Genomic DNA, 20338 nt, shown 5'->3' on the forward strand with positions numbered 1-20338 from the left:
GCCTGGCCCGTGAGAGGACGAACCTGAACGCACTTGGGCTTTCGCCGCGTGTGGTCACCACTATTCAGAATGCCAGGGCCGTCTCGACACGGTCCTTATATGGCTGTAAGTGGCAAGTGTTCGAGGGGTGGTGTGATGGGCGCGGTATCACATCTTATCAGTGTTCAGTTCCTGATATTTTGTGTTTCCTTCAAGACCTCATGGATAAAGGCAGGTCCTTTTCCACCATTAAGGTCTACTTGGCTGCTATTTCAGCCTGTCATGTGGGTTTTGAGGGCTCGACCGTCGGTCAGCACCCTCTAATCCGCAGATTTATGAAGGGTGCACGCCGCTCTTTGCCAGTCGTCAGGAGAACTGTCCCGGAGTGGGACCTCTCCATGGTGCTGGAAGCTCTGTCTCAACACCCTTTTGAGCCTTTGGATAGTATATCCCTTAAGCTGCTGTCTCTCAAGACAGTTTTGCTTTTGGCCTTGGCATCTGCTAAACGTGTCAGTGAGCTACATGCACTCTCGGTTCATCCCTCGTGCTCTAAGTTCTCTCTTAGTGGAGATAAGGTCTTCCTTAAGCCTAACCCGGCCTTCATGCCGAAGTGCTTCCCTGCGTTCACTTCGGAGGTGTTGGAGCTGTCCGCTTTTCACCCTCCACCTTTTACCTCTCTAGAGGATCAGAGGCTGAACGCTCTGTGTCCAGTCCGTGCCTTACAGGCATATATGACGAGGACGAATGCTTTCCGGAAGAGCGACCAGCTCTTTGTTTCATGGGCTCCCCCTCACTTAGGGAGTCCAATTTCGAAGCAACGCCTCTCACATTGGGTTGTGGATGCTATTACCATGGCTTACAAAGCAAAGGGAGTGAAGCCCCCTAGGGGCATCAGAGCTCATTCCACAAGAGGTTTAGCCACCTCTTGGGCTCTGTTTAGGGGAGTGTCACTGCAGGACATCTGCTCCGCTGCCAGTTGGGCTTCTCCTCATACCTACCGGCTGGATGTCACCAGTACCTCGGTAGCACATTCGGTTCTAGGGGTGGGGTCGTCTTAGCCCCTCCCTGTAACCCTGTTGGTATATATAACCATTAGGAGTGAATGGGCTGACTGGCCATGTTCATTCCTGTCACCAATCACCAATCACTCCCCCTTTCGGGTATAGATTATGTCTTTGTGGGTTGGGGTTACTATCTCGCATGTGTCCCATGCGTATTTCATGTCCTGCTTGTCCACATTAGTTAGGTGTGGTTTCACCTTCGCAGGCTCATGATTAAGGGACGTGTCAGGCACCGCCTCCCCGAGGTGACCGTCCTTCTCTGGCTCCAGAACCTCACTGTGAGTGTATTGGGCAATCGGGGAGCTGTCCATGTCTCTCCCATAGGTGGATCTCGAACACGAGATGATGAAAGAGAACAATAGGTTACTATCGTAACCCCGGTTCTCTGAAACATCGAGTGGAGAGATCCACCAGCTTTGCCCCGCTTGCCGCACGAGAAGCGAATATACTTACTGAGGAATAGCAGCGCGCCCAGATGTTATATGCCCGTGGGTGAGGGGTGTGGCCTCATTGGGCATTGGCCGCGCGCTTCTGTCTGTCTAGCCAGACTTGGTGCAATTGGATGCTTCTGCAGAGGTCAGGTACGGATGCCCTTCCCATAGGTGGATCTCTCCACTCGATGTTTCAGAGAACCGGGGTTACGATAGTAACCTATTGTTTCTGTCTGACGTCCATATTTGCGTGTTGTGTTCTTCTCTTCTTCGCTGGGTATTGACGGACGTGCTGTTTTGCGTCATTTCCGGTTCGTCTTATCGCGTGATTTTTTCTGACAAAACGTAGTTTGTAGACAAGATAGAATCGTTGGGTGACAGAGTTGTTGTCAGCTCGTGTAGTGCGTTACCTCCTGTTGCGAATCAATCACGTTGTGTTGTGTGGTGTGAACAGCTCAACAATTTGAACACTCCTGATTTCACTGAGAGCAAGTTATGTAGTGTGAACCGCACAGTTCAGCTTGACGTTTTAAAATCATGTAGTGTGAACAAGGCATTACTCTGACCACACCACATCAAATTGGTCACAGTGCCACCTATTCGTCAAAAATGATAAACCAAACATCATAGTGATTGTATTTGATCTTTCAGGCATTTTGCCTGAAATGGTCTTAATATGCTCATTGTTGCAGTTGGTCTGATGCTCTGAAAGCCATGCAGTAATGACTTGTCGTGCCGCCTTTGTGCTTGGCCCCTTATGGGTGCTTGCAGCTATATTCTTCAAAATATTTTCTTTTGTGTTCAGCAGGAGAAATAAATTCATACAGGTTTGGAAAACTTGTGGGTTAGTAAGATTTAAAGGGTACATATCATGCTTTTAAATCATTCATTTTTACATATAAATCATACCGTTGTGGTCTATATAAAACATAACTGCAATGCTTGGGTCTGAATTCCTCATTATTATAGCTCCACAAGCCCCTTTTCTACCCCTTTTCTGATGTGCGTCTTTGAGCGACCCGTTTTTAAAGCGGCCCCTTTAAATAAAACGGAGATGCGTCATACCCCGCCCGTTCTCCAGGTCGATGAGTTCACGGTCAGTTCAACTCCCCACGTTCGGCCATTATTGTAGTTTGATTAGAGATATACGATTATATACGATACCTTCAAAGAACATTTTTATTCACACGTTAATAAAATGTCAACAACAGAAGATTTGTCCATCAAGCCTTACATCTTCGAGCCAGAGCGAGCGAGTTGATAAAGACGACGACGAACCTGCACAACCTCTTCATATGATGTATTGGTATGTGAGTTAACTGTTTTGTGTTATTAGTGAAAGTCGACTATTTCTCTTGTTAAAACAAGCACACTGACAAGATAAATGACTACGGTCTAATCTTAACACAAACAATCTGTATTGATAATATGATACGTTTAGAAAAGCATCAAAAAACACAGCAGCTAAATGACCATTGATGAAACTCAAGAACAATAATACTGCAGACGTGTAACGTTACTTCAAAACAAAAACAAAGAAAGACAAAGGTACTGCTAAACCATGACCACCATGTGTTTTAAGAAAGTGAAGTACTTTATTTTTATTAACGATATTTACAACTTATCGAAATGGTCTGTTTGTCGTCTCCAAAGATAGAAGGAATTTACCTCTCATTCAGACGAAGTCGATCGGCAAACCCTTCTGTATACTGGCGAAGGTTGTTGAAGTGGTAATCCTTGAAGTGCTTCAGGTCACTACATCCAAAAACCGAACATTTTGACTTGCCCTCTCGTAACTTCTGCATCATTGAGCTCGGACTACAAAATCGGAGCGAGAAATAATAATGGCGGATTGCTCGAAGTGTTGGACCGGTAGTCAATGTCCTTATTTGGCAGTTCCGCTGCAAATACGGTGACGCTGTGGTTCAAAAAACGTAATAGACAACAGAAAAATCTAAACAGGTTGAAAAATATGACCAAAACAGAATATAAAGATATAAACGAAGCACCTGAAGAGAATAATTTCATCTTTTCTGTACTTATAAACACTCCAAATATACAACAAAATGCATTTAAGGGATGAAAAAGTGGATTTTGCATGATATGTTCCCTTTAAAAAATAAATAAAAATACAAATAATGAACCTATTCAGTGTGTGTCTGAAAGATCTAAAATTATTCTCCACAGGGTTGCACTATTCCTATCAACCAGGCTCGGCCTAATCGAAATCTTACCTTCACCAAGAAAGAGCCAATTGGGTAAAATCAACGCTCCCCATAAAAATGAATACTCAAACTCCAACCTCACCATGAAAAGTCACCTTAATTGCTATGTATTTTTTATATCTGGATAGAATGCTAAGAATATTTAGCTCTTGCTTGTTTATGTTCAGTTTGTGTGCCATTGTCATTCCATGGAATTATCCATTAATGATGCTGGCCTGGAAGACTGCAGCCTGCCTGGCAGCTGGAAACACCGTGGTGCTCAAACCTGCACAGGTAAAAAAAAATGGTGTTAATGTTAAACACGCACAAGGCATCTTTATTCCAAACAATGTTTGGAACAGAAATGAAGCAGTGTGTTTCTGTGTTGAATTCTAGGTCACACCTTTGACTGCTCTCAAGTTTGCCGAATTAACTGCACTGGCGAAGTTTCCAAAGGGCGTGGTGAACATACTTCCAGGATCCGGTGCATATACACACCAAACCATACATAACAAAGTTCATATACTGAAGTATATTTTGTGAATTTGGCTGTTTTGAAGGCCATCTGCTCAAATATGAGTCGAATATTTATTGATGTCAATTTTAGGGTCTCTGGTTGGTCAGCGGCTGTCTGACCACCCTGATGTTCGAAAACTGGGCTTCACCGGCTCCACTGAGATTGGCAAACAGATAATGAAAAGGTGAATGAGCATCCCTTTTTAAAATGTTGCGACTGTTTCCTTCTTTTCTTTTCAGAGTTTTGTAGATTTTGTCTTGATGCCACATTAGGGCCACAAATTGAAAATTATACAAACACTTTTTTGTATGAATAATATTTTTGTATGCTTACAGCATTTCTTTCATTTAAGTTAATTACAAATAGGGTTTAAATAAAAGTTGGGAATGCTAAAAATGCTTGTCTGTCTTGTAGCTGTGCAGTCAGCAATGTGAAGAAGGTTTCACTTGAGCTAGGAGGGAAATCTCCTCTCATCATCTTTAATGATTGTGATCTGGACAAAGCTGTCAGAATGGTTTGTTCACCTCAGTACCATGATCATATTAAAAATACATTCTTTGTTTATCGAAGTCATGTTGTAATCTCAGACATGTTTTGTACCCTCCACACACTTCTTGTCTACAGGGTATGAGCTCTGTGTTCTTTAATAAGGGAGAGAACTGCATTGCAGCAGGGAGACTGTTCATTGAGGAATCTATCCATGACACTTTTGTGGAGAGAGTGGTAAGCAATAAACATACATGAAGAGTTCAGATGCAAAAGCCTCTAAATGCCGTTTGAAATTTTCTTCTTTAATGATGATTTTTATCAAACTTGTATATTTAAGTTCAGTAATTTCACTTAAATAACAATTAATAGGTAATTATCATTGCCATTTAAGTGAAATCACTGAACTTAAATATACAAGCTTGATAAAAATGACCATTCTAGAAGAAAATTTCAAATGGCACGTAGAGGCTTTTGCATCTGAACTCTTCACATGAAGATTTAATAGCTTCTTAAGCTGAATGTCTCTTTTCACATAATTATTATATTTGATTCCTTACCTACAGCTGAATCCCTGCTATATTCTGATATTTCGTCACAACACACACATTGTGACTGTGATATGGCTTTAATATTAAATCTAAAGTATAGTCATACAATCTGGATGAGTGGTGAAACCTCTAACAAATTAGCTCTATTAAAGATTAATAATCACAAATAACTTGTTATGATTAATTATAAACATTTGGGTCAAGTTAATTGGATTAACTTCATGTAGATAAATAATTTTTAGTTCATCCAGCGAACTCTTTTGAATATTCATTTATTTTAAGAAAAGGGTATCTTCCATGGCCACAGAAAAATAATAATTTCTTAGCATATACAGAACTTCGAGGATGTAACAATATCAAGATCGTAAAAGAGACTTTGGGCCCTATTTTAACGATCTGAAACGCAAGTAGCAAGCGCAAAGCGTAAGTAACTTTGTGGGCGGGTCTTGGGCGCTGTTGCTATTTTACTGGCGGGATAAATGACTCTTGCGCCGGACGGAAGTTTAAAAGGGGTTGGTCTGAAGTAGCTTCATTATTCATAGGTTTGGTTTGGGCATAACAGAAACAAACCATTAAAGGGCATATTGCAGGTTAGAGGACCCAACGAGTCAATGCATAGAAAAACAATGTAGGAACTAGATTTTCTTTAAAATATACGTATAAACACGTTACAGAAGCTTCTGAAGTCGTTTTTGTGAGAGAATTTTACTTCCGCGTCTGAAAATGGGCGTGGTGGGCGTGACGCAATGAGCGGGAGAGCCGTCAATTCACACAACAGGAAAACAATGGATCATTTCGGACGCTGAGGAAATACTCGTATGACGGATCAAGCCATAAAGTTATGAGCCTGCTATGCTAAAGAGAACAGGGACAGGCCAGGATAATGTTAGACAAAACGGTCAGAGAAAAATTGAGCTGTGATGTAAGGAGAACCAGTGGAGAACAGGACAGGTGTCTTTTGGGTGAGAGATGTGCTTATAGATATACAAGTTCACTAACGATATACACTGTGCTCACAATATTGTACAGATTATTATGATCCTATAACAGGCCAGCAGACATGAGTATGTTTAGGGTAGATTTATATACTATTAAATCTATAAATCTTTACTTGAGTATATTTCTATACTAAAAGCATATGTTATACTCAGGTAAATTTTTAATACATATTTTTTCAGGTTATAACATAAACAGAAAATTAAAGATTTGAGTATTTAAACAACCAATTTTGTTTTTCAATTACAAGTTCTATTTAGGGCATAACATGACTAAGTTACCTATATAACACTATTTGATGCCATTGGTAGTATACGACGATCAATATTCTTGCTTCGGCGTACCATGTTGAACTCCATCATATCGCCGGGATGCTAATCATTTGATCTGAAGTGAACGCTACACACGACCGCGTTTTCCGAGCCGATGCAGAAGAGAAATCCCGTCTCTTCACCTGCTCAAACCGCACCAGGAACGAAAGATGGGCTATAGCACCGTCCCTTTTATTGTAATGGAAACTTGTGGACTCGATCTTGAAGTCCTGACAGGCAGGAGTTTTTGCAATCTCCACAAACACAATCATTTACCATGACGATGATAAATTAAAATGCAAAAACTAACGAAAGCACACTGACTGACGAGCGCTCTCACTGAACACCAGCCTGTTCTCACTGAGCTGAGACTGAGGCTCCCTGATATGACGTCAAATGACGCGATGTTGAAAAAAAAGCCGTTTTTACGAGCAGTCCAGGAAACGCTCACTTTATCTACTAAATTAGTGCCCTTATGTTGTTTTAAAACATTTTAAATCCTGCATTAACTTTTCATATGGTATTTTCATACAAGGTTATCTATAAATTTTGATTTTTTTTTTACCTGCAATATGCTCTTTAAGAGCGTCATATCACATTCCCTTTAAGAGCATGATGAACGAGGTGCGCTTGTTCTATGGAGCAATTCTATTTTAACGGTGCATTTACCAGGTGCGCTTCAGCATCGGTTCACAGCCGAGGAGATCAATGTTCTCGTCAGGGCCGTAAAAGAAAGAGAAGGGACATTGGGGATGGGACAAACCCACCCAAATTAGCTTCGGTTAAACATGCATATAATAATTTGGGTAAATGTGTAAGCTTTATGCCTATTTTTCCCATCATCATGGACACAACAATGATTTCCCTCATGTTTATATATTTTTCCTTATAATAATGTATCATTTCCAAAAAGTAAAATGCATCTGTGTAGATGAGAGAATCATCTACAGTGCATTCGTGTTGTTCACACTCTGTATTATGGCCAAGCATGCGCGCTTAAAATAGCATCTGAATGTACGCGCAACGCGCCACTGACTTTACACCAGTTTTTTTCTGGTCATTGGTGCAATTGTTTTCTGGAACTGCAAAAAAGCACCAGGGGTTGTTTGTGCTGAAACACACCTCCTTTTTGCGCCGACCCGCCCAGGGAGCGCAAGTTCATTTCCTAGTTTACCGATGTGCGTCTGTGGAGGAAAAAAGCTCGCTTTGCGCGGGTGCAAAATAGGAATGATAAATGCATCAGTGTATAAAGTAATTTGCGCCGGGTGCAAGATAGGGCCCTTTGTAACTAAACAAACATACATACATACATGCATGCATAGGTAAAATGGTGAGTGATAGAATGGAACTGGAAGCAGGAAATGAAACTATGGAAAAGATCCATTTATCTATGAAAAGAACCTTCAGCTAATCATTTTCAGAGTACTTGATTGAATTGATACTTGCATTTTTTAGCGCCGGGTACACAGTTCTTGAAGCTGTCGAAAATTAAAGTTGTTACTGGTTCCGTGAGTGTCACATTTTGAAGTTGCAATCGTTTTCTCCTCCGTTGGATGAAGATATGATGTACTTGCATGGCTAGTTCGACTTCTGGTTGAAAGTTCTCTCTCTCCATGACTGGTTGTAAGTCGAGGCCTACTTGCCAGCCCTGGGCCGGAGCGGCCACGCAGAGCACCCAGGAGAAGGGAGAAAGTTGGAAGAGTTGATGGTTGGAGTTGTGATGAACTTCTTCAGTGTTGCCAAACTCCTGATGTTGTCCTAAATTCTGTTGTAGTTGAGAGAGTCCTCTCTCTCCTGAATGAGCACATGGCTGGTTGTGAGTCAAGGACTGCTGCCCTGGGGTCTGGGGCGGCCCTGCAGGACAGCAACCCGCGCGTAGGAGAGAAGGCCAAGAGAAGGAAGGGCCATTTAAAAGCTTGAGAAAGGTCAAAATAAACCCCTGGGTTGACTCGACCAATAAGATTTCCAAACAGGAGGTTCCTCGGTGGTAGGATTTATGACTTTTATTTTAATGGTGGTCAGGCATGGGCCTTGCTGTTTGTGTCCATTTATACTCAGATAGAATAATACTGTAGTTATAGATATCGTACTGCATTCTATGAGAAGGTGATGTCCTGACAGTGTGAGTCATTACATGAGGATTCATTTAATTGGAGACACAATACAAGTGGGGTTACACTGACCGTTGGTTCTATCATAAAATACATAGTATCAAAGACAATAGTATCAAAAAATATTACACAAAATCGCTGTCACAATTAGCCATGCACTCCCTGGATTATCACGGACTTCATTTCCCATCATGCACCTCCCTGGACTGATTTTACCAAACACCATACACCTGCACTGTGCTGATTACACTCACCTGCATCTTATTTACACACACACATATACCAGTAAACCAGTTCCATCCACACACCACACCAGTGTGAAGTCCTGATTTGCCTCGGCCATCATTTCTAAGCGTTATCTTCCCGAGTTTGATTGTTTGACCTGTGGATTGTTTATTGTTGCTGACCCTTCTCTGCCTGCCCGGACCCTGGACTGGACTCTGATTTTCTCTGCCTGCCTTGACCCTTTGCTTGTATCTGGTTTGTCTCTGCCTTGTCTCAGTTGCCCTGTTTGCTGTTCTTGATCCCCGCCTGTTTGTTTAACTACTCTAATAAATGCTGCGAATGGATCCCCTTGTGTCTGCTGCTTTGTTACAGGTGCAGGTTCTTTTACAGATCAGTTCGTCTGGATATTAATGCAGCAAAAGTCTGTTATGGCCTCGCTTTCTTCCAGTGACCACATTCTTTAAAGCGCACCTATAATGCCCCTTTTTACAAGATGTAATATTGGTCTCTGGTGTCCCTAGAATGTATTTGTGAAGTTTCAGCTTAAAATACCCCACAGTTCATTTATTATAACCATTTGAAAATGTCATTTTGGGGCCTGCTTAAAAATGAGCTGTTTCGGGGGTATACGGCTTTAAATGCAAATGAGCTGCATATGCCTGCCCTGCCTTTGGATGAGGGCGTAACTTGATACCAATGGCAGTCGCTAATGAGAGAGTGTGAGAAACCGCTGTTTTGAATGTCATTCAGCGTACTGTACGTTTGAATCGGAATATATAAATAGTACGAAGAGACTCCGGCAGAATAAACACAAATGAGAATGGACCAGTACGTCTCGGTATGGTTATTTGATACATTTATGTACTTATAGAGTTGTTGTGATTGCGTCCCATTTGCAATTATGGATGTGGAAGACACACACACAAACACTAATGCTGGCGCAATTTTTCTGAAATTACATAAACATACTGTGAAGTTTGCTACTACAAGCGAAATTACATTTATGCGAGGGACCTGTGGCGTCATGTTTACTTGTCATACATTTGCTTCTGTGGCAAATGTAATGAGATGGCTAACTTACAGAACAACATATATCCAGTTTTTAATACAATATCTTTAAATATATATAAACGTGTGGTTACACACTATACAAACAAGGTTTAAATTATATAGCCTACACAGACATCCTACGACGACAACAACTTTAGACGCATTTGTTGTTGAATTGGCTGACATTGACTGAAAAGACTATTTGCTCAAAAATCATAAAATGCACTTACTGTTACTGGATGTGACGGTGGATCGCAAACAGTAGATGACGATCCACAGTTGAGGATTAACTTTTAAGCTACAACAACAGGATTAACCCACGGGTCCACAACAGAACATTTATGTTTCCAAGAGACATTACCGGCTGTCGTTGAAACAATGGAGGATGTACAGATCACCGAGGGTGGGGTCTATGCCACAACCACACTGTCAATCAAACCCCTTTCTCACTTTCTACGTCACAAAGAGCTGGATCTCAGAACAGCTCGTTCTGAGGCAGTGCATATGATTTATTGAGATTGTAAAAAAAAACACTGGGTGGATTTTTTATCATTCTAGGGTGGTTTTGCTCACACACTGCCAACACACATTTATGTTCAAACACCATGTAAAAGTGAATTTTCCATAATAGGTGCCCTTTAACAGAAATAAAATCAACCTATGTGATTGTAGTCATAGTAACCAAGACCATCAGGTTGGGGGATGGGACCACAGATCCCAGAATGAGTTTTAAATATTCTTTGTTAACCATAACAAATAATTATTTCTGATTGGTCTCAGTCGTTACACCTTTTAAAATAATTTAAACAAGATGTGATAATTTTATTACTCACAATTTCATAATTAAAAACTCATATCATTTAACTACATCTATGTACTGTAGGTTAGTGAAATAAAGAAGATGAAGATTGGTGATCCACTAGACCGTTCCACAGACCACGGCCCACAGAACCACAAAGCCCATCTGGACAAACTATTGGAATACTGTGAAAAAGGGGTCAAAGAAGGTGCAAGATTAGTGTGTGGAGGGAAACAAGTAAACCGTCCTGGTGAGAGGAGTGTGTGAGCATTTGCATAGTCTTAGTGGGGGGGGGAAAGTGCAAAGTTGCTTACGCTTTCCATCTCTATAGGTTTCTTCTTTGAACCAACTGTTTTCGCTGACGTGCAGGATCACATGTATATTGCTGTTGAGGAGTCCTTTGGGCCCGTCATGATCATCTCCAAATTCAATGGGTTGGTAAAAACAAGCTACTTTTACCTCTAAAATGCTGATTGTTTCACACCAGTCAATCTATAAACTCAGCTTCCAGCAATGATGAATGATTTGTAGTGGATTAAACTGCATACATCATGCTTTATTTTATTTTATTGTAACATTACAAAAAGCAACATTGTAAACTGCCTTCCCCCCAATCTCCCTCATTCAGAGATGTTGACAACGTACTGCAGAGGGCTAATGCTACAGAATATGGTTTAGCATCAGGTGTGTTTACACGCGACATCAGCAAGGCTCTGTATGTGAGCGAAAAACTTCAAGCCGGCACTGTGTTTATCAACACTTACAACAAGACCGACGTGGCAGCTCCTTTTGGTGGCTTCAAACAGTCTGGCTTTGGCAAAGATTTGGGTAAGATTGTGTGAATAATATAATTGTTCATTTGATACATTTGAGAAGGTATTTCTTTTTAAAGAAAAACATTTTTATGTTGTTTTAACAGTGTATTTCTCCCCGACAGGTCAAGAAGCTCTGAATGAGTATCTGAAGACTAAGTGTGTCACCGTTGAATACTAACTGATAACATACTGGACATATAGTGCACAAAAAAGATGATTGCATTTTAGTGCTCTTAAGTGGCAGCTAAATACCATTTCAGTTAAACCTTGAAATAAATTGTCATTACATTCGTTTTGTTTGTATTAACAGATGGATTGCATTTTAGTTCAGGCAATTAGGAAAATGACATCAAATCATGTGGTAAATTTAGTTACTCTGCAGACTTAATTTTTAGTCTCCTAGTTTTACATGGTATCTGTAAATGTCTAATTGTACATAAGCTGAGAGAAAGTCATTTCCATACAACAGACTTTTTTCACTTATGATATATCACTTTGTCATTGGTTTTGAGAAAGTTTGTAATAGGTTAAAAGACTGAAATAATGTGTGACTAGCTATCAAAACAATTTCAGGTAAACCTATCTGACACTGTTATTTACTGCACTGATACTGTTTGATTGGTTTAAAGATTTTATATTGATCTTAAGATTTGTATTGAATCCTTTAGAATCCAGACCTCCACCATTATTTTGTCTTCTTTATAAACATTATCCAAGCATGTGCCACAAAAGAATAAAATCTGTCCAGTATTGTCTTATTACATTCATTTGAGTGTTTTATTCATTTGTATTTGTGACTATATAAAAAAATGTACTGTAACAGAGCCAGATCCAACATCACAATAACGCAAGTTTTCATTTGAACAGTATTTGGGCTGTAGAATTTTTCATTATTCATTATTATATTCATTATTTCAGATTCATTATTATTTTTGACTATTGGTTATTCAAAGTAAAAGTTATTACACTTTAACAAAGTTTTGTTTATTATTTTTCAATAATTATTCATAAGTTAATAGAGAATTGAATAGAATAAACGCATTGTTGTAAACAGTTGTTTTTTTTGGTATTCTATTCTAAGCTCCAAAATGAATTATTGCTGTTTTATAGTAATGAAGCACCTTCATTAAAGTCCCCATGAACCGGAAGTTGCAACTGACTTGTTGGACCCTTTTTACAGACCCTGATGATCAGCTTCATCAATTCTTCAAGGTTTTTTTTATGTATGAAAATTTATTACACTATCATTTTTATTATATTACATATGCAGCAAATTACAAGAAAAGTTTCTATTACAGCGGCTGTGGGAGTGATGGGAAATTTGTCGTCTTTCTCTTTTCTTATTGCTGTTATCAATCTCAATTTTTTGAAAGTTTTGAAAACACTATTGTGGAGGTTTTTTTTTATCTGCAATAGAAGTTCACCCGACTATGATGACTTCTGCTTATGAGAAACCCGGAAATGTGAAAAGGGTTCATTAAATAGAGGCCAGGGTTTTATTTTAGAGCACCTCCTCTCTATCCCTTGCTCATTGCAGACTGACAGTTGGAGGGATTCCTTTCCCAATATCTCGGGTCACAGGCTAGGACACCCTGGGCAGATTGCCAGTCTCATATGGCTCACACAGACACAAACACATTTGCACTCACATACACTATACAATTTAGAGTCCAATACATGCTGCATGTCTTAGGATTTTTTGGAAAATTGGAGCACACAGAGGAAACCCACACATGCAAACTCCACACTTTTTTCTACCACACTGGAACATACAGTTCCATGTCTTATAGGACCAAACAACACTGCATAATTGTAATTTAGTTTAATCAAACAGGATGTATCAATAGATCAGATGTTATTGAAATATTAGTATTTGTTACACGTCAATGGACGAAAATGTACTTGTTGTCACATGTGAACGGAACACCGCCGTAACATGGTATCTGTGACTTTTCACTGTGCAGTTGACTAATTACAACTGTTTGTGGTAAAAGAATAAGAAACAGCTGTGTCCGAAATCGCTCACTCATTCACTAATCCCTAGTGTATGGCAGTGGTTCCCAACCACATTCCTCGATGCCCCCCAAGCCCCAACACATTTGCACATTTGTCTCCTTTGTCTGACACACCCATTTCAGATTTTTGAGTCACTATGAATGAGCTGATGACCTGAATCAGGTGTGTTTGACTGAGGAGACAAGCAAAATGTGGAGATGGTTCTCACTGCGGAACATGAAATCCACAGGGAGGAGTCGGATCCAGATCCAACTCCTCCCACCTTACATACACCTAAACCTACCCAACTCTGCCCCCTGTTCCTAAACCCACCCCTAATCCCTAAACCCAACCCTAATCCTACCCATCTCCACCCCTTGATCCGACTCCCGTGGATTTCATGTGCTGCATTGAGGTGCTACTGAAAATGTGCAGTGTTGTGGGACTCTGTGTGGTTGGGAACCACTGGTCTATCTATGGCATGTGTATCAGCAAGCAGTAAATCAATGTAATTAACCCTGTGTCCCAAAGTCCATAATAGAAAAAACTACAAAACAAGGCAGATAGGAAGATAAAACATTACATTAAAAAAAACCTACCTTCAGTGATTAACGAATATTTTTAAATAATCTTGATAATCTCTTCCTTACAGTGTTGTGAGCATAGGGGTTGTGAGCCACAAATACGCCTTATTCACGGCAGTGCCATCTTTGATTTTTAATGAGAATGAAAGCGAGGCTGTGAGGGATAGACTTGCATCTCTTCAATGGGCTGTACTGTTATTTAATGTGTTTTCGTATTGTTCTGCTCATGAAACACTGGAAAAATATCTTTCAAAGAAATGTCAGTTGACAAAAAACTCCTGACAATGTAAACTGTGGGAAATTGTAAGTAATCTAGCCGCTTTATTCAGCTTTTTACAGCGGATGCCATTGGAAACACGGTAAGTCTATCCCTCACAGCCTCACTTTCATACCTGTCATGGCGCTGCTCTGAATAAGGTCTATTAGTAGCTGTAAAGCACATTAAATTAATTAAGTTAATGCCTACACTATATAATATAAAACACAATTTACCTAATTTATTTAATTTCAAATTTCATATAGTATTGCATCTCTATATTTAATCAAGTAACATTAATGATAAAAAAGTAAAAACTAGAACCAGTGTGAAATAAATCAATGTTAAAGCATCTTTCGTATAAACTCGCGCACTCTCTCCTTGCTTCAGCCTCTATGGCTTCAGGGTGTTCAAATCATAGTAAACATAGACAGTATAAGAAGATAATAAAGGCTAGATGTCTCGTCCGCACCTCTTTTACTGTCTATGGTCCGCACTGCTGGCCAATGGAGGTCGACGTCCACACCTGCCGGCCATCTTGTCACAGGCAGCTCGCTCACTTGTAACATTGTGTTTAATGGTGCATGTACTTTTTAAATAACCATAACTTGCTCAATTTTCTACCGATTTTCAAACGGTTTGGTTTGTTGTAGATGTAGTTATGACACTGCATACTTATGAATAATAAGTGTATAAATAATCATCCAGAATTATAGCCACGTTAGTAACGTTTGTAAATCCTTCAAGATTTCACCGAGATAAGAGTAACGTTATTTGTGTTTGTGCTGATCAGCTCATACTCTAGGTATGTGGACATATCAATAAATAGCGGCCGCCATTGTGTTCCAAATCTCTGTGCCGGATTTTCCCAAATCACTCTGAGCGGGTCTCCTAAAATGCGCTGTTTTCATTGACTCGCTGAATCCTTGATTATTTTTAGCCAATCACATCATTAGGGTTTTCGACTGCACATTTGTTTTCAATTTTTTCTAGTCAGGCTGCATTTTTCTCCTGAAAGGCAATTTCAAACAATACGGAAGAATTCAACTGTCAAGAAATTATTTTTACCCACTTTGGACACTTTTCAGAGGAAGGTAGACATGAAGAACATATGTTTGTGGTGTGCGGTACAAAATTTCGCGGCCATTTAAACTCCCCTACTTTTTTTATGACTACCGCCACTGAACGTTACCTGTAGAAAAGCTGTCAAAATTCAGTGCGTCGTCTAGGCTACACTCAACATTTGTGTGGTCTCCTCCACTTTCTTTCCTCCACCAGCATTAGTATTGTTAACTCTATATTCTTACACTACTGGAAATAGCATGAATCAACCAAAATACATCTTTTAAATTAAGGATATATCATTTTCCTTGGATCGTTGTTTTCCATTCAATTATTTGTATTTTCAACAACTGCTCGTCAGAAAAATACCATAAAAGATAGGCCAAATCAGTCTTTATAATCAAGTATAGATCCAAATAACTACAAAGTATATGAAACCCACGTTAGAAAATAACTATATGAAACCCATCTCCACAGAAAATTGCATTAAGATATCTTGAATATTGAGAAAGTTATGAGCATTTTGTGAAAAAACAACTTGTTTTCAGTCACACTAAATTCTATTCTTTTCACCTTAGAAATGAGACGATAATAGGCGCTGATTACTGAACTATAAAATGTTGTAACTTTCTTCATACTTGACATATTTACCTTTTTTTTGTAAAGGGGGTACCCAGATCTTTCCACATATGCTATCCATTTGTCTATTTGTTGAGTTTTAATTTGTTTTATTTGTCCACATACATACCTACATACTCTTTGGCTCAGCTCACATCAGGAACCACAGAGCCCGCCAGAAAGCTTCGCTTGCCTGTGACAAGATGGCCGCCGGTGATGACAAAAGAGACTCCGCCGTAAGGCATCTAGCCTTTTTTTTTTTTTTTTTTTGCGGCTACAAAGTTTTTTTTTATTATTTCGAACAATAAGAACACAACAAAAACAGAATATACATCTACAATGGCATTGATAAATACTGGTAAATGAGTATTAAGCAAGGCACATATCAATTAAGGTTAAAAAAATATATAAAAATAAGTAAATAAAATAAAATAAAAAAATTACAAATTCGGCCTCGGCTACAAAGTGTCAGTACTCGAGTTAGATGTTTCCTTTTACCGTCTATGGACGTTACATTGTAGCCGGCGATCTTTCGCGCCCCCTGCTGGTCATCCGCATCACAATGGCACGTTTTTTTTTTTTTTTTTTTTTTTTATTAACGTAAAGAGCATTACAATCAAAATAGCAAAAAATTAAGATAAATAATAAAAAATGTGTAAAAAATAATCAACAGTACAGTTAAAGTAATAAAAGAAAAAAAGTAAAATAAATAATAAAAAAATAAATAAATAAATAAAAAAACAAAAAAACATTTAATCACATAAACACATTAAAAGTATTACAAATAACCACAGTTTTAACAGCTTTTTTGTTTTGCATAGAAGAGATTGTAGAAATATACTGTTCCATTTCAGCTTTTAGCACAGAAAAAAGAGGCTTTTTATTACTGAATTTACACTTATGGATATGGAATTTGGCAACGAATAAGATTAGGTTTACTAGAAAGAGTGCACTACTGTCCTTCCCACAGTCATTAAAGCAACCAAAAATTACATTTTTGTAGTACAGGGAGAACTCAGGAAGAATATTTTTAACTATAAATGAATTTAAGTCTTTCCAGAACTTATACGTGAATTCACAAGACCAAAATAAATGTGATATAGTTTCAGGATGTAAACCACAAAAGGAGCATTTTATATCAATGTCATTCTTAAACTTATTTAAGCAAACATTTGTGGGGTAAAACCTGTGTAGTAACTTGAATGAAACTTCTTTAATTTTGTTAGTTAAAAGAAGCTTCTGGGGTAGGGACCAGACTTTTCCCCAGTCTAAGTTAAGGTCAAACTTATTCCAATAGAAGGAAGCAGAAGAAATAGAGACTAGGTCCGCCTGAAACAAAGATCTAATTTTGGAATTTGAAGCTTTATAGGTAGAGAAACAGACTTTACCTAACGGAATCTGTGTTGGATCTGGAGGTGACACTGATAAAGGCGGAGAGATATCACAAGACCTAAATAACATATGAAGACCCGAGGGCACAGCATCAAAAACTATTGAAAATTCTCTTGGGCTTATTGGAATCTTATATTTGGCAAGAAATTCTGAATAACTGAATAGTAGACCATTCTTGTTAAAGAGTTGACTGACTAATAAAATACCGTTATTGAACCAATTATCGTAAAAAAGCGACTTGTTCTTATAAACAATATTAGAATTGTTCCATATAAAACACCTCTGTGGAGAGAAGTTATGTTTGTACAGCAAAGCCCACGCCAAAAGAGCCTGTTGGTGAAAATTGGAGAGTTTAACTGGGAGTTTTTGTATTTTATAGTTACAGAGCAGAATAAATTTTAGGCCGCCTAACTGTGAAAAGACATAATGAGAAATAAAATTCCAGATGGAAGTAGGGTTTTTGAGATATTGTTTGATCCAATTTATCTTGAAAGTGTTGTTGAGAGAGCTAAAGTCTATGAAATTTAAGCCCCCTTTGTTGTAAGAATTCAGAACTACAGACTTACGAATATAGTGAGTTTTATTTTTCCATAAAAAATTAAATAGCACCTTATCGACAGATTTACAAAAGGAGTTATCTACATGTAATGACTGAGCAGCATAGGTTAAACGAGAAATACCTTCCGCCTTGGTGATTAGAACTCTGCCTTTCAAAGAAAGATCTCTTTGTGACCATCGATTGAAAACCATTTGAGTTTTTTCAATGAGGGGAGAAAAGTTTAATTTACCTCTGGCTTTTCTATCTTTAGTGATATGAACACCAAGATATGTGACTGAATCTCTTACAGGGATATTACACACAACGGAAGCAGAGCAGTTATTCACTGGTAACAGTTCACATTTACTAAGATTGAGGGTGAGACCGGAAGCTTCGGAAAAAGAGCGAATAAGGTTAATCGCAACTGAAACCTGTGAAGCATCTGCCAGAAACAGGGCTGTATCGTCCGCCAACTGACTAATTAAAATATGATTATTTGCCACACTAATGCCTTTAATAGGACTGTTTTTAATGTGTAAATTAAGAAGTTGGGCAGCGAGAAGGAAGAGGTAAACAGAAAGAGGACACCCTTGCCGTACTCCACGCTTTATATCAAACCTTGGGGATGTACCATTACTTAATTTAATAGAACTGTTTCCATTAGTGTACAAAGTTTGGACCGATCTGCAGAAGAACTGACCAAAACCAAACCTTTTTAAGGTTTCCAAAATAAAATCATGCTCTAAAGAATCAAAGGCTTTGTAAAAGTCTAAGAAAAAAATAAAACTGTCTTCATGAACTAGCTCAGAGTAGTCTAATAAATCTAAAACCAATCTCACATTATTTGAGATATGCCTATTATGCATGAACCCATTGGCTCTCATCAATAATAGAATCTAGTACTGATTTTAGTCTCTTGGCAAGTATCAGAGCAAAAATCTTATAGTCACTATTTAATAAGGAAATGGGGCGCCAATTATCTAACAGAAGAGAATCTTTCTTAGGCTTAGGAATGAGAGTAATTAGACCCTGACTTAATGTAGGTGGCAAGGAACCTCTATAAACACTCTCAGCAAAAACTTCTTTTAAAAACGGGACTAGGCTCAGAGAAAAATGTTTATAAAATTCGGCAGTAAAGCCGTCCGTTCCTGGTGATTTATTAATTTTTAGTTGATTAATAGCACTAGTAATTTCATTTAAAGAAATAAAGGCATCGCAAAAGTCACTGTTAGCTTCAGAAATCTGATTGATATTAGGAATAGAATTAAAAAAACATGTAGCATCTTCAGGACCAGGGACGTGCACAGGGGGGTTGCTCAGGTTGCCCGGGCAACTGCCCATATGCCCTTCTCGACTCAGGTTGCCCTTCCGAGGAAAAAAAAAATCGTACAATGGATGTAGAATTTCACGTAGGCCTAGACAAAAAAATAATATAAAAATCGCAAAGCCTCATTCACTTCCATTCGGGCACTGAAAGGGAAAGTCAAACTGTTTACGTGGCTGCAGTGCCGCACGCGACCATAGACTGCACGCGACCGGTGTGTATGGTAAGGCACCGCAAATTACTCAGGCCGCGCCTCCATCTCGTGCCGCGCGCTAATAAATGTGTACGAAGTCCATGACAAAATGAAGCGAAACTATCCTTCTCGTCACGAAAAGAGGAAGAAGAAAAACATGAGAGTGAATTGCGGGCAGCAGTCAGGTAAACTTGTGTTCTCTCCTCTCTAGTTTGATGTCAGCAAAGTTTGAAGGTTTTTGGTCTTGCTAACCTATCTGGGCAGGCAGTGCATCTCTTGCATCACTTTTTGCCTGACAAAAGTGAGAGTAAAATACCATTATTTATTACGTTTTGTTTTTTATAAACGACAAAGTGCAACAACAGTGTTTGTTTACTACAGCTCGGAAAACATAACCGCGTCGCGTGTGTTGCGTTCATATGCGCGTGCACGAAATGAAACTCGCATTTTTCAAGCAGAAATGTGGAGACCAGAAATACTGTACAATACATGAATGATGGCACTCCCAATCAAAGTACACATTATAAAGACACTGATTATCTAGTCTCAGTGTAGTTAAAAACTCTAAACAACTGCACTAATTATGCAAGATAGAACCAATGTATTGGCAATTTGACATTGATTGACTATTGATTTATAGGCTATATTGAATTTAAAATGATGATTAGCTGGACATTCTGGTCAATATGAATGCAAATCCCTCAGTAAATAACAATAAATCAAGATTTGCTTCAACATGCATAAAAAAATAAATAAATAAAAATCATAGGCTACTGATTCCAAAAAATACCCAGGCTGTAGAGTGAATCAAAATTAATCCCAAAAGCCAAAGTTCAGGGT

At 38.8% G+C, this 20338-nt stretch overlaps 1 protein-coding gene across 1 annotated transcript in view; it reads left to right on the top strand.

Annotated features, from left to right (window-relative positions):
- Positions 1–12299, top strand: part of aldh1l1 (aldehyde dehydrogenase 1 family, member L1) — a 59550-nt gene extending 47251 nt beyond the window's left edge. The window contains exons 14-23 of the mRNA XM_039655637.2: positions 3659–3729; positions 3864–3969; positions 4072–4159; positions 4283–4376; positions 4607–4706; positions 4817–4915; positions 10806–10971; positions 11053–11155; positions 11350–11549; positions 11659–12299. Of these exons, the coding sequence (XP_039511571.1) occupies positions 3659–3729; positions 3864–3969; positions 4072–4159; positions 4283–4376; positions 4607–4706; positions 4817–4915; positions 10806–10971; positions 11053–11155; positions 11350–11549; positions 11659–11714 (1083 nt within the window). The 3' untranslated portion in view covers positions 11715–12299. The remainder of the gene's footprint in view (positions 1–3658; positions 3730–3863; positions 3970–4071; positions 4160–4282; positions 4377–4606; positions 4707–4816; positions 4916–10805; positions 10972–11052; positions 11156–11349; positions 11550–11658) is intronic.
- The last annotated feature ends 8039 nt before the right edge of the window (positions 12300–20338 follow it).

Source organism: Pimephales promelas, chromosome 8, assembly GCF_988280905.1.
Source record: "Pimephales promelas chromosome 8, fPimPro1.hap1.1, whole genome shotgun sequence".
Lineage (NCBI taxonomy): Eukaryota > Metazoa > Chordata > Actinopteri > Cypriniformes > Leuciscidae > Pimephales > Pimephales promelas.